At 42.4% G+C, this 23720-nt stretch overlaps 1 protein-coding gene across 10 annotated transcripts in view; it reads right to left on the bottom strand.

Moving 5' to 3' along the window:
• The window catches only part of BICD1 (BICD cargo adaptor 1), a 260014-nt gene that overhangs the window by 127820 nt on the left and 108474 nt on the right, over positions 1-23720 (bottom strand). For 9 of the 10 annotated variants that reach the window (XM_073321652.2, XM_078850128.1, XM_073321711.2 and 6 more), the window contains exon 2: positions 18006-18218. In XM_073321652.2, the coding sequence (XP_073177753.2) occupies positions 18006-18218 (213 nt within the window). Of the gene's footprint in view, positions 1-6368; positions 7342-18005; positions 18219-23720 lie in introns of those variants that run through there. The other variant, XM_073321762.2, reaches the window with a different exon arrangement.

The raw sequence follows: 23720 nt of genomic DNA, 5'->3' as shown, positions 1-23720 counted from the left end.
CATTGTCATTCCATGGTAATTATTTAAATGCAATTCTACAGCCAGCATAAACATAGGCATTCTGAGTATGTTCCCTTGACATTTAAAAAGGTATCTACTGTGGTGTTTTCCAGGACACATTTGGGTGAAGCGCTGCTGTACAAAGAAAGGGGGCTGTGTATAAAGAAAACACCACAGTAAAGAAAAACTGTATCAATACCCAGTTCGACCCATGTTGTGTTTTGAAAGAATTAGTTACAGAAGCTGCCAAGTTGTAATTTTGTATGATCATCTGCACGTACACATCTAAAGCATTTGCCAGCAAAAGTGCATTTACCTCAATCCTGAAGCTTAAAAGTGGATTTGACCATCACAATGAAAGGGTGATAACACTGTCTGACCTCTAATTGACTTGGTGCCCTCTTCCTGGATGCTGACTAGCACTGGTTATTGAGAACAACTAAAAATAAACAGCTTGCTTCATACACAGCAATAAAGTAAAAAGAGACACTGGAATGGAATCCTTGAGTTTCTCACACTATTCACCTTTCTGCCATCTTCCTCTGGCATTTTCCCCCTTGAGAAAAGGAGATGACACGGAAGGCACAATTAGACTTCATGATGAAAGCCAAGAACTTATTAGCAATTTCACTGAAGTGCCAAATTGGTAATGAGTTCTGGGTTTTCAGTGAGACGAGGGAATTGCATGAGAGACTACCCTGTGGAGGATGGTACCGAGCAATGGCACCACATTGCCATGCAAAGGACGACTCCTGATTTGCATAGCAGCCTTTTGTTTTCGGAGATGAAGGTCCCATTGAATTCAATCAGGAGTTCTGCCTGAGTATATGACATGGAATACAAAAACACACCAAACAAAAACAAAAACACAGGAGAAATTAACTTGAGGGTATGCCTTAAACTTTTAGGACTCTATACAGCAAGGTGGACAAGAATGTGCTTAAGGATAGGTCTACCCTTCAAGCTGGACAAGTGATTCCCAACTCGAGGACAGACACTTGCACTAACTCTGAGCGAGCTAGCACGCTAACAGAATGAGGACATGGCAGTTTGAGAGGCAGGAGGAGTTAGACTCTCTCGAGTGCATTCTCATCAGAGACACTAGGTGTGTACTGGGGATGGCTAGACCCGCCCGCCACTCGCGCTGCCTCTCAATGGTATCATGAGTAAGACTGCGCGTCTGTCATGGAGGTCACGGATCACGTAGGGGAGGGGACCCCAGCTCTCACTGGCATGCCCCTGCAGCTCCTACGTGGAGGGATCAGGGGGCTCTGCGCACCACCTGTAACCGCAAGTGCCACCCCTACAGTTCCTGTTGGCTGTGGTTCCTAGCCAATGGGAGCTGCAGAGCCGGCACTTGTGGCAGAAGAAGCGCACAGACTCCACGGAGTGCCCCTGGCCTTCCCTCCCCAAAGGAGCTGCAGGGGCATGCCAGTCAGAGACAGGTAGGGAGCCCACCAGCCCTGCCAACCCTCCCCCCCCACCAGCTATGTCCTGGATCACGTGCCACCGTGCCCCGCTACCCTCCCCCAGCGGGGGTCCTAGGCCATGCACTGCCACACCCCTGGCCTGTGGGCCACCCCCAACACCCCCCAGCACCAGCAGGGTTCCAGGCCACCCCTTCCAGCACCCACGATGCCCCCAGACGCCCCCCCCCGAGTAACCCCGGCCCAAGTTTTAGCTAAGGGTACATAGTAAAAGTCATGGACAAGTCATGGGCCGACAAGGGCAGTGGGTGGGAGGGACCCAGAGGGTCACATGACCCTCCCCAAATGCCGGGGAGGAGGAGGAGGGCAAGGGACCAGCAGCCAGCGGGGACAGAGCCTCTCCTCTTCCGGCCATGCTGCCTGGCGGGGCACTACCTGGCGCAGTGCAGCTGCACAGCGCAGCGGGACAGAGCCCCCCTTTGCCAAGTAATGTGGGGACGGGGAAGGGTCAGGATGCGGTATCACGTGGTGAGGCCACATGCCCCCCTTTGGCTGGGGCCCCCAGTGTCCCTCCCCACTAGTAGCCACTACAAGTCATGAATTTTTGTTTATTGCCCATGACCTGTCCATGACTTTTACTGAAAATACCCATGACTAAAACATAGCTTTAATCAGGAGTTTTGATTCCACTTCCTCCTTTGTTTTTGTAAGTAAATTACTACTAGCAAAAGACTTTACAAAAAGTGAGTCTTGCACTTCAGTCTGGTCAGAGTTAGGCTTGGGCTCAATCTGGTTTCATCTGACAATGTTTTTCCTGCTGGGGTCATGTCACCATTGTTGGCAAAACTGAACCAGAGTCCCATAATGCTTTATGGCTAGAGCAGGGGTGGCCAACCTGAGCCTGAGAAGGAGCAAGAATGTACCAATGTACATTGCCAAAGAGCCACAATAATACGTCAGCAGCCCCCCATCTGCTCCCCAGCCTGCCGGCAGCCCCCACCAATCAGCGCCTGTCGCTCCAGCCCCAGAATCAGTGCCTAGGTAAGGAGCTGCATATTAACCTCTGAAGAGCCGCATGCGGCTCGGAGCCACAGGTTGGCCACCCCTGGGCTAGACCAAAGGTGAAGTGGGAAAATATTGCCTGAAAAACTATAGTACTGATGTTGCAGTGGTGGTTTCCATACAAGGAGTGGAACTGTACTAAGGACATGGAAGTGTACTAAGAACTGTGAATCCAGTTCTCACAAATAGAGACATTAACTAAAGTATGCAAATGGTTTTACGACTGTAACTAAAAAGGTGATGGGATAAGGTATGTTGTGCAACTACATAAGAAAGACGCCAATAGTAACCAAATAAGATCTAGCATACATTTTAAAATGCTTTGTATCCATTTTAAGTTGTAAAAGTAAGAACTGTAAATAGAGCTATGAAATGCATTTTGAAAATCTACTAAGAAGCTAAACTATTGCAATCTCTGTTGCGTGTAGGTATAGCTCTGTTCTTTATTTGACAAGTCTGTCAGAGAATAAAACGTATGCCCTGTTGAAGCTTGTGAAATATGTGCAGACTACCAAGTACAGATATCTGTGCTGGGGTCTGCTTGGTCTCTGTGTTTTGCAACATATTTATGGAACCAAATCAGAAAAGACAGGGCTGTAACCAGGGTGGGGTGAGCAAGGCAGCTGCCCAGGGTGCAAAGCCGTGGGGACAGAAAAATGAGGCAGAGAAATGATAACAAAAACACAGTAGGGGCCAGAGGCAACATGGGAGTATTGATAGTGAGGGGACAGCAACGCCCAGTGGGGCTCAGTTCCACCTGCCACAGCAGGGCTCAGAGAGGGAGCATCACCTCCAACCCAATTCACCTCAGTGGCCCACTCAGATTGTCTGGGTTGTGGGGGCGGACAGGCGGGTGCAACCAAAAAATTCGAGAGGGGGCACGCGACCCTGCATGCATTGCCTCTAGTAGGAGATACAAATAGGCTTCCTCGCCCCAGGTGCTAAAATGCCTACTCACAGCTCTGAGAAAAGATTAAAGGTTGGTGCATATATAACGGAGTTTGGGGCATTTCCATTCATTGCGTATAAACAAGGGTAGTATAAAATGAGCAGAAGTAAGCCCATGATTTCAGGACTGACATTGCAAGACAGGTCCCCAGAGTTGGTAATATATAACCTCTTTGTATTGTGCTGATTTATCTTGGATCAGCAAACTGGTTGAGTCTGCAAAAAGGACAGGAGTACTTGTGGCACCTTAGAGTCTGGCTGATCTCGCATTATTAACTAAAACCAACTTTATAACACCTTGAACATGCTGCTCCTCAGCACTTGAAGAGATTCCTCTTCGATCTTAACATCCAGTTTGCAATCACAGTGTGACACACCCCCCCCTCCCACCATGCATAAGGATAAGACGAGATTTGGCATTTGTTTAATAAATAAGGAAACGGCAAATGTTCTAACCTGAGTCACTGATATTTTCCTTGCCATTTATTATTTGTATTGTGGTAGCACCAAACAGGGCTATGTTGTGATAGGCACATAATGAAAAGATGGTCTCTGCCTCAAAGAGATCATAAAGCTTTTGGTTTTGCTAAGTGAACTCATGATGAACCTCTAAACCTGTGAGGCCTTACGTTACAATCAGTTCTGTGCTGTTAGCCATTACAAATGCAAAAGTGAAGTGGTTTTTTTCCCCCCCAACAAAATGTCTTCCACAGGAAACCATATTACATTTCATACAGTGCCATACAGAAAATCCTGCATGTATTTGACTCATCATCAGAATGTCCACAGTGTGCCTTACAACAAAGAAGGCAATATGAACATGATCCTGAATTGGTTAGGGAGCCTGTAAGAGGGTTTATACACCCCATACCGAGCACAGACAGAAGAAAGAGGAGAGTCATCCCTACATACAAGCAACCAGGCTGACCACATTTTACCCACAGCAATGAATAACTACCAATGCTGATTTCTCCAGACATATCAGGTCCTCACATGGCGCTGTGCATTTGTCTCTAGATGGTGCTGTGCATTTTGACAGATTTGCGTTAGCTTGCAGAGCATTACACCAGAGTCATTGCCATCTGTATGATAATCCATTTGCTACAACGTGGTGCTCACATTTAATTGTAAGCATGGCCCACAATCACAGTTTTGCTTTTTTTCTTATTACAACAGATTGTTGGCTCATTCGTGCAACAGAAAAAAAAACAACCCAACTGAAGTGAAAAAACAAAGAAGCTGAAACTGATTGAAGTGAAGCACGGCCACATATATCGATATATGTACTTGTGGGGTGGGGTAGGGTAAACTACTCCAGACACAAAGAAGTGGGGCATGATCAAATAAGCTTGAGAACCACTGCTGTAGATGAATTGAAGGGGGCCACTTAGGAGAAAGCTAGGACCCCTAGAGAGACTGAACCAAGAGCAGCTGACAGAGCCAGTAGATTGAGAAGGTGGGCACGGATATGCCCTTTCTTGGTGAACATGAGAAAGTCAGTAATCAAATGTTAAGCAAGTCGGAGCCACAATATAACCTGCAGTTCCAAGGAGACAGATCCATGTTGGTTTGTCAACTGTGGCACGTGACTTTTGACTACCGGGAATACTTCAACTTTATGAGCTCTGCTATTGTTGTCTCTCTCTCTCATTCTCACACACCCCACCCAAGGCAGAAAACTTATGATGGAATGTATTTAAATCAATAATGGAATGCACGTACTCCCTTGATCTGATCCCGCTGACTTGTAGCAATTTTGTCTATACTGCAATAAAAGCTCTGCAGCATGGTTGCGGCTGTCCTAGGCCAGCTGACTCGGGCATATGGGGCTCAGGCTACAGGGCTAAAAATTGTGTAGACGTTTGGACTTGGGCTGGAGCCACAGCTCCCAGACCCCACAATGTGGGAGAGTCCCAGAGCCAAGGTTCCAGCCCAAGCCCAGAGTATACACTACAGTGTTTAGTCCCACAGCCTGAGCCCTGCAAACCTGTGTCAACTGACCTGGGCTCTGTGACCAGTGCCATGGATTTTTTTGTTGCAGTGTGGGTGTACCCCAGACATCTAGAGAGGGACCACTGGTGATTGACAGGGAATGTTTGTTATCAGATGTGTTCTGTGATTAATGAAATAAAGAACCATTGATTGATGTTTATGTCGGGAAGAATTGCTTTTGTCATTGATGGTTTCTGTAATCATGGCTCAGCTGCAGCTGTCTTTAGCTTATTTGTCCTAACTGTTGCCAACCTACTATGATAACATTTTTTAAAAAAAGATACTAGAGACTTTAAGTAGCAGTAAACACTTTACTTGTTGCTGAAAACCATAAAGATGGGTGTTGCTTACTTGACTTCCTGGCTCCACCTGCAAGGTGCTTCTTTTGATAAGGCTCACTACATAACGATTCCCCCATACAGCACTAGGAGTAACTTTGGATTGTGAGATATCTGGGACAGAACCTATACTAAGCTCAATTATAGGAAAGAAATTTCTTTGTCTTGAACAGTACATAAGAGAAGTGTTTTGGGGAGTAAGTTATGAGTGAATCAAGTCACTTCTCCAGTCTTCAGCTCAGGTGAGTAACCTCTCTTTCTGTATTTTTCACTGTGCTGTATTAATCTTTGACTAATAATCTCCATTTACATAAATGCCCATTGAGCCTGTTACTTGACATCTCATATTGTTATTAAACATTTGAACCCAAAACAAACTGAAGCAGACTGAAGCCTCAAACTGTCAGACACAGGAGGTAAATTTCTTTTCTGATTTACCCCTGTGCAAGCCCCTGAAGTCATTGGGTGAAAGTCAGCACAGAACTTGGCCCACTGCTCCTGAAGAATCCAGATCTCTTTGCAAAGATTTGTAAAACTGGCCACTCAGGATTTAATAGCATATACGAATAATGTCAACAATTGACTTAGTCCATCACTTTCTGAAAAGCCTTCGGCTGGCCTAAGTTACTTTTAGCCAACAATAACTATATAAGACTGAATCAGCACAGATGTTTCCCACTGGGGCTCGTCCTCATCTATAAACAAGGACTGGTCACTCAATTGTTACTTATTAGAAAAAAAATTCCCAATAATAATAATAATTAACAATATTAATCATAGGGATCACATAAGAAGACTTTTAGGGTTTAGTAGCAGCATGGTCCAGTGAATAGAGCACTGGACTGGAACTCAGGGGACCCCGGTTCTATTCCTGATTCTGGCACTAATCTCCTGGGTGACCTTGGACAAGTCACTTCACCTCTCTGTGTCTCTACTTCCCTTCCCAACCTTTGCCTTGTCTATCTAGACTGTAAGCTCTTCAGGGCAGGAACTGTCTCTCATTACATGTTCGTACAGTACCCAACACCAAGAAGCCCTGATGTCAGCTGGGGCTCTAGATGCTACCATGATACAAACAGAATAAAACTAGGAGGCTAATCATTTCCCAGTAGTTTCAGTAGGTACCTCCACTGATTTATCCTGCTCCTGGCTCTTGCTTTGATTTATCACTTCATAGAAAGTAAAAAGCACTGTTGAAAGTGCACTTGTCTCATTTGGCGTTTACAATCTTAAAAGACCCTTTCTGCTAAGAAAAACAGGGAATAGAGAGATTAAAGTAACATACATGCTGTAAATTATGCAGTGTCCTCTTATCAATGATCCATCATTCTGCCTAACCCTTGCTTGACCTCCCCTCTGTCCATTGTTTAAGTCTTTTTATTTGTGGCAGAGCTAAATGCCTGAATGTTGCCAAAGGAAAACAGTGTCACTTATGTGTCAGATCAGAAATGTGTGTTCAAAGTCCCAGTCCCAGATTCATCAACAGGAAACAAGACCAACCGACAAATGTTTTTGTTCAAATGTGGATGCCTTTTCGAGTACAACGACGACGAACTGGATGTGTGAAAATTGCTCTGAAAAAAACAATGTTAAAATCACATTTAATCAGTGAGATTGTCTTTTTTGAATGTATGATCAGATTATGAACAGTCATGATATTATGAACTGTGTTTCAACAAATGTTAAAATTAATGCAATATGGCCCTCATTTGGTTTCAGATATAAGGGCTGAATGAGTCACTGGGAGAAAGCATGGAAATTTAGAATAGCAGGGGAACTGTACAATGATGCATAATAAGTGGGTGGGGGTGAATGGCTGCCTTGCAATTCTTCAACTGATCTACTGCTTAATAAGTGTATTCAGAACAAGTTCAAGCCAATTGACATAACCAGACTCTGGAAAGTTCTCCCCCAAACTCACAGCTGTTCCTATGACGGACAGGTAATGTCATATTGTAGCGTATCAGTACCCTTTTATAGTATGAGAAAAGACCTAGCAGGGTTACCAAAGCACTGACCCAGAGAACATCACTTAGTTCTCTGGGTCAGTGGTACAAAGAATGCTAAAGTTTCCTATTGGGTGTTTTCTGGAAGACACACCGAAGACAGGAAAAGTGGATACAAAGGACAGAGGAAGTGACCCAATAAATATAAAGATCATTACATGCAAAATGAGGCACAGGAAAATATTTCTATTCAATCTGGGTCAGCGCTAGCAAACACTATTCCACAAACTCACTACAATTTTGTACCTCTATTGCTTTGTATAGCCAAATCTATTACTCTTCAATTTGCTTAATTGCTGCTTTTTTCCCCCTCTAGACCACTTGCAGACATGGATCAGAATCTCATCCTTTTAGATATCTGGGGCCTAATTTTCCATTGCCATGCATCTCATACAGTCATTACACAAGTGTAAAATGAGTGCTAAGCGAGCTACAATGCTATCAAATCAGAAGGATTTACATCTACTTTGTGCTCACTTTGCATCGATGTAAGTGACTACACAAGTGTGACAGATGTGCCCTTATAGTCACACCCTGCACACTACTGTAATAATCTTTGAAAACTAATAGCTTGCTGGTCAATAATATTCTGGTCAAATGTATATAACAACATTATATATACAGTTATTAACATAAGCTGAAATCATAACAGAAGTGTGTTTACTAGACAAGTCTGGGAAGTAGGTAAACCTGTTCCTCAAAGACAAAGGACAAACTGATGCCACAGCCAGACGTCATCAAAGCTGATGGGCCATAACCTATCGAGTGGCCATTCTTTGGCAAGGAAAGGGGGCAGGAATAAATAGGTCTGCATCTCAGCAAACAGCAGCAAAAAGCCTCCTCCCTACCAGACTCCATGTCTCCTTGCTTTCAGCTAGAAAGAACTTTATCTACGGGTCACTCTCAGGAAGATGCATTTTAAAGGGTAACTGAACTATAAGAGTGAGGGGCAAAAACACCCCAAGTTCTCTCTCCCTATCCATCTCTCTTGAACCAAAGATGACAAAAGAATCTAGCTCTTTGACTTTGGACGGGGTCCTGACCTGAAGATCAGTCAGTAATGCTGTTGGGAGCATGTGGTAAGAATTTAATCTTGAACCAAGCCACGTTTGTAAAGTTTTAGTATCAGGAAGTGTTTTATCTCTACTTCTCTTGTAACTATTTGTGACTTTATTGCCTGTGCTTGTACTCACTTAAAATCCTATCTTCTTTTGCTAAATACACTTGTTTTAGTTTTTTAGTCAAAATTAATCCAGGGTTGTGGTTAAACTGGGCTGTGTGGTAACTCCATTTAAAAGGAGCACATTGTTGTATATTGTTCCCTGACAGGGACAGACCTAAAATGTCTGGACTGTCCAGGAGAGAGCTGAACAGTGCAGAACAAACATTTTTTGGAGGGGAAATTCAGGACTGGGAATATGTTGAGATCACCCTGAATGCAGTAGCCAAGGCTGCTGTAAACCAGAGTGGGGCTGGTGTTTAGTGACAGAGTCTCGGGGTCAGAATTGCTGAATCAGGACTGTGGCTATACACAGACAGTCAAGGTGACCTGCATGTTGTTTGGCTGTTTGTGAGGAGCCCAGGTTGGGAGCCACAACAGTGAAGCATTGTGAGGCACCCAAGGCTGCAGGGTAGGTTGTGACACAGTCCCTCATTGGTCTGGATTGCACCCCGGAATGTCACAACAAGGTGCAAAGGAAAAGACAGTCAGGTGACTGGATTCCAAACATGTTCCCAGGATCAAAGTTTACAGCACCTCATGGACACATCAGAACCAGGTGGTGGACTTCCAAAGAAGGCACCAGCTAACAGAGTCTTAATGGAGTTTGCACAGGGCACTTTTAAAGATACATTTCTAAAGGCAGATCTTCCATGGCAGGGCTGTGGCTGCTGAGGAGTAGATTTGCCAAATGGTATCACCAAACAGGAACTCCTCATCCACACAGACCTAACAGAATGGTCAGTGAACACGTGGTGGAGGCCTTGTTATTACTGTTACTTTTATATAGCCCCAAAAAGTACCTGGGGCTTTACAAGTTTACTGCTCTGACTTGGGCGGTAGAGGGAAAAGGTTCCCGATCTGCTGTTTATGGGGCATCATGTAGATCTGGGTATATTCCCATCATGTCTAGTAACTAAATAATAAAACCCTACTACTGAAGCAGTAAGCTATTTATAGCAAATCCAGCATGACCTCAAAAATCTCATCCAGTTTAAAGGTGCTTTTATGTGATGTGCCTATAGAAGCAGAGAGACAATTTCCATTTTGCTATAGATAAACTAGAAAGTAGAAAAATCTCAGGCTCTCAGATCATTCATCCAGTTAACAGTCATTAAACCATGAGCCACCCTAGGCTGCTGCTTTATTTGTTTAAATAGCAAATCATCCCTAGTATAATTCATTTGACTCCAGATTAATCTGGCCCTTTGATTCAGGTTGATGGGGTCCATCTGATTTCAGAGTTCACACAGCAACGCACAGAACAGGAATAAGTATTAAAAAGGGTTCTATTTCAGATCCTCTGTAGGGGCTAGCTCGCTCACACACACCCCCCGGCTCTCCCTGGGATACTATATCAGCAAAGTAGTCCAAAGTAGAAGAAGTACCAAGTCTCTCACCCTCTATGCTGTTAATCCCTGAGCCCCGGAAGGTTGCAGGGTCCCCTCGCCCCTGGCGGAGTGCATTCTTCATTGTACTCAATAGCACAAACAGTGCCTTTTTAAACGCCTGCTTAACCTAACAAGGCCCACCTGTCCAGACTGCTGCAGGACTGACAGCTCATACACTCCCTTCACGGCAAGGCAAATCTTTTACCCCTAAATGAAACTCAGTATTCCCCCATGTGTGCAGGTACATACTCTCCATCACAGCTCTTATGAATTGTTTCCCCACACATGCCTGTGTTAGACAACAAAAAAACATGATGTTAGTAAATATTAATCCTTTTAGTCCTCTTCTTTTTATACATTAAATTCATTCACATATCAACGATTCTCCCAAAATCCATATGGTATTAGCAAAGAGTGTGTTTGAAAAGTAAGGCAAGAGTGTTGGTTTATAACCTGTGAATGACCTATATTTAGGAATTTCATATGACTGAGTATTGGACTGTACTTCATTATTGCAGGTGCCTCTAAGTGTCTGGGAAAACAGATGTGCAAAAAAGAGACCCCCCTCAAACTACTAAAAGTGTCTACTGGAATATAAGAAGGATTGGGTGACTGACAGGGAACAATTGTTATTGCAGATGTTTTCTGAAATGATGAAATGGGGATCCATTAAAAGATGTTATTAACTCAGTGGGAAATGCTGTTTGTAATAAAGTCAGTAATAATGACCAGATTAGAATTCCCTTTAGTTTACCAATCATGTAACTTAAAGATAACATAATAGAAATTCTATAAGGTAAAATGAAACTGTTAAAACATAACACAAAGTGAAATTAATCGTAGGAAAGTAATTTTCCTTCCAAAAAGGGGTTTCTTTGTCTCATGCCCTATAAAAAGACAGGTTTCAGAGTAGCAGCCGTGTTAGTCTGTATCCGCAAAAAGAAAAGGAGGACTTATGGCACCTTAGACACTAACCAATTTATTTGAGCATAAGCTTTCGTGAGCTACAGCTCACTTCATTGGATGCATTCAGTGGAAAATACAGTGGGGAGATTTATATACACAGAGAACATGAAACAATGGGTGTTACAGAGTGATCAGGTAAGGTCAGCTATTACCAGCAGGAGAGCAGTGGGGGAAAAAACCTTTTGTAGTGATAATCAAGGTGGGCCATTTCCAGCAGTTGACAAGAACATCTGAGGAACAGCGGGGGGGGGGGGGGGGTAATAAACATTGGGAAAAATTTACTTTGTGTAATGACCCACCCACTCCCAGTCTTTATTCAAGCCTACATTAATTGTATCCAGTTTGCAAATTAATTCCAATTCAGCAGTCTCTCATTGGAGTCTGGTTTTGAAGTTTTTTTGTTGAAGAATTGTAACTTTTAGGACTGTAATTGAGTGACCAAAGAGATTGAAGTGTTCTCTGCCTGGTTTTTGAATGTTATAATTCTTGACGTCTGATTTGTGTCCATTTATTCTTTTACGTAGAGACTGTCCAGTTTGGCCAATGTACATGGCAGAGGCCAAGGGTGGTAATGTATCTATTCTTTCTGTAGTCTGTTTAGTACTGTACTAATCTCTGATTGATAATCTGATTAAATAATTCCATTTGATCCTGTTATTTGACAATCTGGAATTGTTATTAAATTTCAACATGCAACAATGGTATCATCATAGAACCATAGGGTTAGAAGGGACCGCAATGGCCACCTAGTCTAACCCTCTGCCAAGATGCAGGATTTGTTGAGTCTAAACCGTCCAAGACAGATGACTATCCATCCTCCTTTTGAAAACCACCAGTGAAGGTGCTTCCACGACCTCCGTAGGCATCTGTTCCATTGTCCTACTGTTCTTACAGTTAGGAATACATAAATGAAAAACTTCCTAACTAGAGGAACAACCAGACAGGAAACCACGGATGCCAATTTTACATGACTTATCCTACAACCTGTCTCATGCCTGAGCTACTCACTGCTACTACTTCTGCTTTCGTATCACTCATTGTGACAAGAGTGCTCTCTTTGCAAAGTGAAAAGATGAATTTTAGTTCAGCTGCCACCTGTGCCTCAACAATTCTTCTTTTCTTTGGCAGTTCTAGACCCTCAGAGCAATCTGCGTGGGCCACTCTGACATCCAGCTTCTATGCTTCTTTTCAAATAAAAGTTATCAACAGTACATTGTGAAGTGGGTGCCAGTTTAGAAAGCCATGCTAACCACTTCTCAGGTCTTTCCTTCCTACCTCTCTAGAAGTGGATCCTTTCTTACAAAGCTACATAGGTGTTTGTAAGGAGATAATACAATTACTCTTTCATGGCAAGAATACTTAGTTATTTTTCAGTAGATTGAGCAGGTTCAAAATATGGCCACTAGCTAGCATCAGAGAGACAACAAAATCAGGAACGAGGGTAACGTGATAAAAATTTTGAATTGATTTGTGTTTTTACTGCAAAAAAAACACTAAACAAAATTTAAAAACCTCAATATTTGAGGATTTCACATCTTATTTAAAATTTTCAAATATATTCCGTTTGTTTGTGGTTTTTTGGGGGTGGGGGGGAGGAGAAACCATAAATAATTGTGGCTTTTTTAACTGATTAAAGGATCATTTCCGAATGAAAACAGCCCATATTTATTTTTTAAAGGGTCCTTTTTTTAGTATAAAAATGCAAACATTCCAACGTCTCTGGAATGAAAATCAATTTGGGTACAAAACTTGCTCAAGTTTTGGAAGCAAAAAGGCCATTTCATGCACAGTTAAATTTCTCCATCATTAAATGGCCCAGAACAAAAGGAATTATAATAGCTAGTGATTAAGGTCCTGATAGTAGCTATTCATACTTGGAAAAAATCCACAGCACAACTATTTCAATTGCTGAAGCAGTGAAGTCTGGCATGGGTTTGAAATAGAAATAGTCCAAAGTTTCATCCACCATATCCTTTTGGTATTAAAAGGGAAATCCTGACGCCAATGAAGTGAATGGGAGTTTTGCTATTGACTTCAGCAGGGTCAGGACTTGATCCTAAAACTTCTCTCTCAGCCCAATCTCAGTGTAAGATAGAGGTCTGTGGGGAGTGTGTACCCTGTTCTCTTCTCCCCATCCACCCTTTCACTGCTACTTATTTCCCCATGCCCTCTGGAAACCAGGTGTACGCTGATGGTTAAGCTCCTTAACATTCCCATTACCAAAGCCTTGATGTTCATTTATTTTATCTACTGGATTGCAGGCAGCCATGGTTTTTGGTGGCTGTACCTTTCTGCAATCCTAACAGCTATGCAGAGGTTTCCAATGACACAGAATATGGTTTCACCCCTTTGTCTGCCAGGTTTCATCTGAAGTTCCTCTTCCATAGGTTGAAGAGAGCTGGAATGAATGGCAGCCCTTAAAACTTATCAGTGAACGTGTTTGGAGACTAAAAACGGGATTTATCTGCATCATGTTCAAACTCCTCAGCCTACCCTTTTAAGCTTTGCACAGTTCCAACTCTGCCTATATCTCTGCTCTTTTCCTCCTACGTCCAAACTCAAGATCTTGGTTACGCCCAACTTGATCTCATAACCGCCCCCCTCAATACGGTTTCCCACTCTTAACTTCATGCTTTTCTACATCCTGTCAGCTGTGCTCGGATCAGATTTACAGTTCCCATACATGTAGAGTCCTTCCACAGCTGGCCCCCTCGCAAGAGCTTCCTGCTCCGGATTTTGAGTCTGGTCACATATTGTTTATATGGAATTAGCCTAAAGTAGGGCTGTAAGCTCCTCAGGTCAGAGACCTCATCTTTTTGCTGGACTATAAAGCACTGAGCCCCCTTATCCTATTCTAGGGGGAGATTTTCAATGGCACAAATGGCAAAACTGGGCTCCTAACTGCCATTTGTGCCTTTGCAAATCTCCCCCATAAAAACCAAAAATATTTAAAATATAGCAAAATTCACAGCAAAAGTGACAGAAGATAAAGATTATATTGTAAAAAGATCCTGTTACGTTGTGACACTTTTGGCCTTATTTTCACCTTTCACCAGTTCACATGCAGCTACATAAAAGGTTAAATAAGCTGTTAACCATATTGATTTCTATAGACACACAGGCCAGCAACTATTCCCATAATATATCTGAACTTTGCCACTGATTACTGAAAAATGTTCCTCATGACTATAAACTTAGTTAATGAAAACGGAATATGGTCTCTGGTTCAGATTACTGAAAGATTTTAAGAGGCTCTAATCAATGTTGGTAGTTGGCTGTAGTGTATGGGTGATGGGTAGTCTTGCTGGTCTGTAACATACAGGAGGTCAGATGTGATGATCTGATGGTCCCTTCTGGCCTTAAACTCTAGGACTACAAATTTTGAATGTCACAAGCCAGAGGCCTTGGGTGGGGAGGACAAAGGACGGGCTTACTTTTGAAAACATTTATTTTATTTATTTATTTATTTATTTGGATTTAAAATAATAATTTTAGGATGCCTAGCCGAGGTTCTAGACCTCACAACACATCATTAATAATACAATGAAGTCTCAGCAGCATTAATGTAATAATTTCAATAGGAACTCAGCCAGTCAGAGACCTCCAGACACTCCTTTCCACCTTTCATTGTTGTGGGACACGTACCCTCAGCCCTCTCAGACAGGTGTCTTTTGCACCAATTTGAACCTATTTCTGTGTGTACATGAAAGAGACAGACACACACACAAGGATGGGTGGGACAAGTTCCAGAGTCCCACAGGCCTCACAGAGAAAGCCCTGACAGCCCCCATCCCCCTTTTATAATGAGGAAAATCCAGCTCAAACAGCTTGACAGACTGTAGTATGGCACATCGTTGGAATAATTCCTGTTTTTTTAAACTCTGGGATTACTCAATTCACAGAGCTCATAAGAACCATTGGCTTTCAAATATGTCCTGATTGTTCAAAATATCCTTGCAGGGATTCAGATATTTCTGCCCTGTTGGAAAACTGCTGACCAGACACTCCTACAGTACATGATCAGCATCCTGATTCTGAAACACATGACCAGAATAAGAAGCAGAACCCAATCAGAAGAGAGTTCCCAACACAGATGGGGGTTGGAGGTGCACTTTCCTCAAGCAACTTAGCAACATGGTACCTATAACAGGGCCTGCACTGGGAGACTCCAACAATCTGTTTTCCACACCAAAGGGGATCAACTGAGTCCAGACCAGAATACTGTGGGGTTATGATACACTCACAAAAATTACTATCTCCAGCATTGTGGAGGAGTGGTTAAAATGTTTTTTTTTAAAACATGGGGAGGTTAAATTTAATTTGTACTTTATGATTTTTTTATTAAGTATTTTAAAAAACAAACAACAGCCCCTCTTAAAAAAAAAAAGGATTTTGGACTTAATATTTGCTTGTTTCTCTACTCATACAGCACAAGACCATGTTCTTCTCCAATTTCTTTTTGTAAATGGATTATTAAACATACTGGTTGAATATTAGAGAGCCAAGGTGGGTAAGGTAATATCTTTTATAGGACCAACTTCTGTTGTTGAAAGAGACAAGCTTTCAAGCTATACAGAGCTCTTCTTCGGGTGTGGGAAAGGTAATCAGAGTGTCACAGCTAAATACGAAGTAGAACAGATTGTTAAACATCGGCGTTAACACATGTGGTAACTTCAAAATGAAGTGGGTCATTAACATCTCTGCAGTTTTGGGACAAATAAGGGTTGGTAGGTTACAGACTGTTGTAAAGAAACAGGCCTGGTCTACACTAGGAAATTAGGTTGGTATAATTATGTCAGTTAGGGGGGTGAAAAATCCATAGCTCTCAGCAATGCAGTTAAACTGACCTAACCCCAGGTGTAGACAGCAGTAGGTTGATGGGAAAATTCTCCCATCAACCTAGCATCTCAGGTAGGTGGAATACCTATACCAACAGGAGGGATTCTCCCATCGGCGTAGTTTGTATCTTCACTGTGCTGCTGTAGCAGTTTATGTGTAGACATGCCCACATAAAGCCAGTATGTCTGAATCCATGATTTTCAGTGTCTAGCAAAGTTATGAATTTAAACTTCCAAACTTGTCATTTGAAGGTGTTGTGCAGGTTTCCTTTGAGGGTGAGGCCTGAGGGGTCAGATATGGAGTGATTGTTTTGCAAAAAGGGATTACCTTTCCCAGATCAGAAGAAGAGCTCTGTGTAGCTCAAAACCTTGTCTCTTCCACCAACAGAAGTTGGTTTAATAGAAGATATTACTTCATCCATCTTATCTCTCTCATATTCTGGGACCAACATGGCTACAATAATGCTGCAAATAACTGGCTGAATATGGCACAGATTGGGAGAGTATGTACTAAACAGCTTTCTGAAAACTGAGCAATCAGGCAAGAGCAGCCAGTAATGACTACATGAGCACTTATCAGTTCTTTGTTATTGTCTAGCTCCCAAAAATGTGGCAGGCATTTCTCCTACCTGTTTCTATGTATTGGAGCCTGATTCTGTCTACTCTATTTAGACTATGTCTACACTATGCAGCTTTTGGCGACACAGTTGTGCCGGTAAGAGTTGTGCAGCATAGCGACTGTTTGTCAGCAGGAGACAGTGCTCCTGCCGACAAAAAAACTCCCACCCCCAACGAGCAGCGTTAGCATTGTCGGCAGGCAAGCGCTCCTGTTGACAAAGCACTGTTCATACTGGCGCTTGTCATCAGCAAAACTTTTGTCTTTTGTGGTGTGTGTGCTTTTTTAACACCTCTGAAAGACAAAAGTTTTGTCTTTCACTTGCAAGTGTAGGCAAAGCCTTAGTGTCAGTAGTGGAACACGGGACAAAGTCCACAGTCACTTAAAGTAGAACAGCACCTCAGTTCTTGACTCCCTACTGACACATAGGACCTATGATATCAATCTCAGTGAGATGTGCATGCCTGGAAGGAGAGGAGCAATGAGCTATGTAAGCAACAGGACACTTCTGGATATGAGTATGAGGGTAATGTGAGATACGGTTATTCCTCAGGCCAAAGGCCTACAAGCACCTGAGATGCGTAGTTACCTCCAATTATTACACTTCATTCAGTTTGTCATTATTCTATTAAGAAAATGGTAAGACTAGGAAATCTGAAGACATGTATTCTCTGGAGTCTGTAACCTTAGCTAGCCAGTTTGTTTCCTCCCTAATCCCAACTTTCAAAACATGACCAAACTCATGACCCCTGTACAGTAGAGTGAACAACTAAGCAGTGGTAGCTCTGGCTAGGCATAGCCAACCGAAAATAATCTGAGTGAGAAAACAGAAAGTGAGAGGAAGAGAGGAAATCATCTGAACAGAAGAGAACACAAAAAACAGGTATTTATGAGAAGTGCATCTTTCTGCAGGTCCTGAACAGTAAGTGATGAAAACCCTGCTGTGCTTTTCAAATTATAAATTTCTGACCTGGTTTTACTTCAAATGCAGCTTTTCAAAACAGTGATTGTTTTCTTTTTAAAAGCCCCGCCCACACACACACACAGTTGCGGTGTCCCTGGGATTGATTACCGCAGGATACTCCCATATTTATAGATGCAAGGCTATTTTTGAGACTCAGAGCCATACCATTTATCAAACTCAAAAAAACCCCATTCTTAGTCCCATCCCCTGCCCACCTCCCTCACCCTCATCAATTTACCTCTTTCAGGTCGTGGACAATAGCAGTGAGCCTCTCATTCTCTGCTTGAACCTTGGTGACCACTGCCCTGCTCTGTTTCAGCTCATTTTGCATCTCCAAGATCTTCCCTAGGTAATAAGCTTCCTTTGATGCAGACTCCTGCAGGAGAGTCTCTTCACGTGTTTCACCATCTTCAGCCACTTTGCGGTGGATTGAGAATGATTGTCCAAATGCCTGCAAGAGTAAAATAATGGAAGCCCTTAAAAATCTACTCACTGTAGAGAGCAACTCTGCCCTGCAATGAGGAATGGACCACATCTGGGGCCTCCAAGCTATGACCAACTAAACACTGTATCAGCAGCTTTCCAAGAGATGAGGGTGTGGCAGGTTGAACCCCCTGTCCGGGATGCCACCTGATGTGCTGGGGTCCCACTGGTTCTGCCTGTTCCACCAGCCTGGGTTTCCTCACCCTGCCCTAGGTGTGCCAGGCCCTCAAGCCTTCTCCAGCACACATACACAGGTAGGGACACACCCTGCTGCAAACGGACACAGACACTGAGATCAGCTCTGTGTGGGAGGAATCAGCTCGGGGATTTCCCACCACTCACATGCACACCTCCTTTGCGGCATAAACCCAAAGTAATATTGTCTTGAACTGTATAGAAAGTTCTGCACAGCGCAAGCTCATAAAAATTCACCCCCTCCCTCAATGTGGAGGGAGATGTGCACAGCTTTCCCCCCCCCCCAAGGTATGAATGGCACAAACTGGGTTTTGAAATAAACAAGAAATTAGTTCATAAACTGTAAAAGATAAATTTTAAGTGATTATAAGGGATAGCAAACAGAACAAAGCAGATTACTGAGCAAATAAAACAAAACATGCAAATGAAGCTTAATACACCCAAGAAACAGATTACAAAATGTAATTTCTCACCCTAAATGTTGTTTTAGGCAAGTTGCAGAGTTTCTGTAGCTTAGAGTTCCAGTTATTTCTCTTTACAGACTGGACCCGTCTCAGCCTGGACTCAACCCCTGCCTTTCCCTTCAGGTGTTTTTAGCAATCTTCCTTCTTGGACTGGGAGGCAATGGAGACCAGTCCTATTTGTCTTACTCCCCAGCCTTAAATAGAATTTACATAAAGCGAGAACCCTTTGTTTCCAGTGGAAAAATACCAGCAATGTCCAAGATGGTACTCTGTACCAGGTGACATCATCAGATGACCCTGCAGTGTCAAAGCAACAAAGCTCCTCAGGATGGTGGGAGATTAATATCTCCAAAGCAGTGGAATGAACCTAGGGAGGTGGTGGAATCTCCATCCTTAGAGGTTTTTAAGGCCCGGCTTGACAAAGCCCTGGCTGGGATAATTTAGTGAATGTTGGTTCTGCTTTGAGCAGGGGATTGGAGTAGATGACCTCCTGAGGTCTCTTCCAACCCTAATATTCTATAAGTTCTATTGTCCTTCTTAAATGGCTCATTCAGGCTGATTGCCTACTGTCTGGTGGGCGTTCCTCCACGTACACACGCAGTTGTAATTGTTATAAAGTCAATATTCCTAACCTCAGATACAAAAATCATATATACATACAAATTGGATAAGCACATTCAGTAGATCATAACCTTTTCAATGATACCTCACATGACCCACCTTGCATAAAACATATCTTAGTTATGCCATATTCATGTCATAACAATATTTCTATGACAAATATGGGGTGTAACATCACAGAGGGCCCCACTTAATTTGCATGAAATAAAACACACTGAAGCTTTTGTCATCTGTAACATAGACGTAGCTCAGAATGAACACAGGTATCACCGTGCAATATTTCATCTTCTTCCAGGCAGTCTCGTCTGAGATCAAGATGATGCATTGCTTGCCGAGACATTTAGTCTTCCTGGGCTTAATATTCTTATTTGTATTATCATAGCACCTAGGAGACCTATTCATGGACCAGGCCCCCTTACATTGTGAGGTGCAGGACAAAACACTGTCTCTGCCCGTGGGGCTTACGTCATCGGTAGCCATTTGGCCGTCACTGAACTAGGTAATCTAATATCTGCAAGTGCTCTTTTTCTCTAATTTCTATTAAATAGATTTTTTTAAAAGAGTGTACATGGCTAGTAGTGCTCTCTACATTGTCTTCCATTTTCAACAGTGTCTTATGATGTGACCCAACTTCAGGCAGTCAGGGGTGCAAAGAAAATGTGCGAAGGCTGATCATAATTCACAAGAAAGCTGAGAGGGCTATGTAGGCAATGACCATCTATATTACTGTACAGCAAATAGGGATGCCACTTTTAAACTCTTAAAAAATAAATCAGAGAGTTTGACAGCATTTCCATTTTTATTTACTTTCTTCTTCTCATCCCTCCACTCCCTTCTTTTCTATCCCCTATTCCTCTCAGGAAAAGAGAGTATTATTATTTAGGGATGAAGAGAAATTTCTAAAGGAACAGATATTTGCCAGTTACTCTTTCCCTGCTGCTGGCTTGAGTGATCCCCTTTCTTGCACAGCATTTCCCAGTGGTTAATGAGAGAGATGGTTGCTTTGTACAGCTCTAGTTCAGTACTTCAGCAGGCCCAGTAGAGATCAGCAGCATAATTTAGCTCAATAAGACAGACAAAAAGGTACATAGTGAAGAAACATCTGCCATTTCATTTTAATTACTGTTAGTCAAAACAGTGGATAACCTGCTCAAAACCAGACAGACAGTCTATCTCAAAATCCAATGGAAGTAACAAAGAGCCACTATCTTAATAATAGCTAAAGCTCTCACACATATTTCTTAACCCAATAAATTATTCTTGCTGGAAGATGGTGATAGTCTTCCCATTTCAGGGCTGACAAAGGTTGTGGAAGCATCTATTCCTCTAATGGAGACCCTCCCAAAAATTTAATTTCTGCTGTACTCAGCTCCATTCTCAGCCTGATACCCCAAACCCAAAGTATACTAGACAGTTGGTCTTCTTGTAAACAGTGCTCTCCTTTACCTTCTTGTTAATAGAAATGTCATGCTGAATTAAGTTCATTGCCTTACTGTTATTTATAGCCTTCTCAGAACACATGCAACCTTTTACTGGCACCACAACTGAAAGAACCCTTGAGAATTTAATCGCAAAACTCTGTTCATACCTTTGTACTTTGTAAGTGTGGTTTACTTGAAGGGTATTGTGAAATCAGCATTAAAGGATTCTAAATATATTCAATAATATATTAATCCAGCTGTCTCTTCAAAAGGCTGCAAGTTCTTAAACAGCAGGAGTCAGCAATTTACTGGATGGATTATTTTAAACAAGAGGTTCGATTTAAAATAATGAAACTGTTAACTGTTAATTGTGATTCAGTCAATAAACCTGTTAATGTAACAGTGAGTTAAGAACACTGCCGATAAAGTGCATCTTATGAAATAAAAGGTGCATTCAGTGGCTCATTATTAATTATTAAAGGCCTAAGCAATAAAGTGCCTGTCGATCAAAGGGACACAGATACTGTGGTGATGAAAGCTAGAGACAAAAACACATCTTTTTAAAAGTGGAAGTCAACCCTGAACATAAACTCTGGAAAGTCAAGCATAAAAGTATAATTAGACAAGCCAAAAAAAGAATTTGAGGAACAACTAGCAAAAGACACAAAAACTAACAGCAAAATCTTTTTTAAGAACACCAGAAGCAAAAACCTGCCAAACAATCGGTGGGGCCACTGGACAATCAAGATGTTAAAGGAGCACTCAAGGAAGACAAGGCCATTGTAAAGAATCAAAATAAATTTGTTGCATCAGTCTTCACTGCAGAAGATATAAGGGAGATTACATCTCAGCTGCCCTTTTTTGATGACAAACCTGAGGATCTGTCCCAGATTGAGTTGTCAGTCGAGGAGATTTTGAAACAAACTGATAAATTAAATGGTACTACATCACAAGGACCAGATGGTATTCACCCAAGAGTTCTGAAGGAACTCAAATATGAAATTGCAGAACTACTAACTGTGGTATGTAACCTATCCATTAAATCAGCCTCTGTACCAGATGACTGAAGGATAGCTAATGTAACGCCGATTTTTTCTAAAAGGCTCCAGAGGCAATCCCAGCAATTACAGGCCAATAAGCCTAACTTCAGTACCAGGCAAATTTGTTGAAACTATAGTAAAGAACAGAATTATCAGGCACATAGATGAGCACAATATGTTGGCGAAGAGTCAACATGGCTTTTGTAAAGAGAAATCATGTCTCACCACTCCATTAGAATTCCTTGATGGGGTCAACAAACATGTGGACAAGGGCAATCCAGTGGACATAGTGTACTGGAATTTTCAGAAAGCCTTTGACAAGGTCCCTCACCAAATACTTTTAAGCAAAGTAAGCAGTCATGGGATAAGAGGGAAGGTCCTCTCATGGATCAGTAACTGGTTAAAAGATAGAGAACAACGGGTAGGAATAAATGGTCAGTATTCACAGCGGAGAGAGGTAAACAGCAGAATCCCACAAGGATCTGTACTAGGACCAGTGCTATTCAACTTGTTTATAAATGATCTGGAAAAAGGGATAAACAGTGAGTTGGGAAAGTGTGCAGATGGTACAAAATTACTCAAGATAGTTAAGTCCCAGGCAGACTACAAAGAGTTACAAAGTGATCTCACAAAACGGGGTGACTGGACAACAGTGACAGATGAAATTCAATGGTTTCAGAGTAACAGCCGTGTTAGTCTGTATTCGCAAAAGGAAAAGGAGTACTTGTGGCACCTTAGAGACTAACCAATTTATTTGAGCATGAGCTTTCGTGAGCTACAGCTCACTTCATCGGATGCATACTGTGGAAACTGCAGAAGACATTATATACACAGAGACCATGAAACAATACCTCCTCCCACCCCACTCTCCTGCTGGTAATAGCTTATCTAAAGTGATCATCAAGTTGGGCCATTTCCAGCACAAATCCAGGTTTTCTCACCCCCCCCATCCCCCTCCAAAAACCACACACAAAAACTCACTCTCCTGCTGGTAATAGCTCATCCAAAGTGACCACTCTCCCTACAATGAGAAAAGGAGTACTTGTGGCACCTTAGAGACTAACCAAATTGGTTAGTCTCTAAGGTGCCACAAGTACTCCTTTTCTTTTTGCGAATACAGACTAACACGGCTGCTACTCTGAAATCTCCCTACAATGTGCATGATAATCAAGGTGGGCTTTGGATGAGCTATTACCAGCAGGAGAGTGAGTTTGTGTGTGTGGTTTTTGGAGGGGGGTGGGGAGGTGAGAAAACCTGGATTTGTGCTGGAAATGGCCCACCTTGATTATCATACACATTTTAAAGAGAGTGGTCACTTTGGATGGGCTATTATCAGCAGGAGAGTGAGTTTGTTTGCGGAGGGTGAGAAAACCTGGATTTGTGTTGGAAATGGCCCAACTTGATGATCACTTTAGATAAGCTATTACCAGCAGGAGAGTGGGGTGGGAGGAGGTATTGTTTCATGGTCTCTGTGTATATAATGTCTTCAGCAGTTTCCACAGTATGCATCCAAGGAAGTGAGCTGTAGCTCACGAAAGCTCATGCTCAAATAAATTGGTTAGTCTCTAAGGTGCCACAAGTACTCCTTTTCTTTTTATGAAATTCAATGTTGATAAATGCAAAGTAATGAACACTGGAAAACACAATCCCACCTAAACATACAAAATGATGGATTCTAAATTAGCTGTTACCACTCAAGAAAGATCTTGGAGTCATTGTGGACAGTTCT

Source organism: Lepidochelys kempii, chromosome 1 (genome assembly GCF_965140285.1).
Source record: "Lepidochelys kempii isolate rLepKem1 chromosome 1, rLepKem1.hap1, whole genome shotgun sequence".
NCBI lineage: Eukaryota > Metazoa > Chordata > Testudines > Cheloniidae > Lepidochelys > Lepidochelys kempii.
The sequence above is the reverse complement of the archived record's forward strand: the minus strand, read 5'-3'. Positions and strand labels throughout refer to the sequence as shown.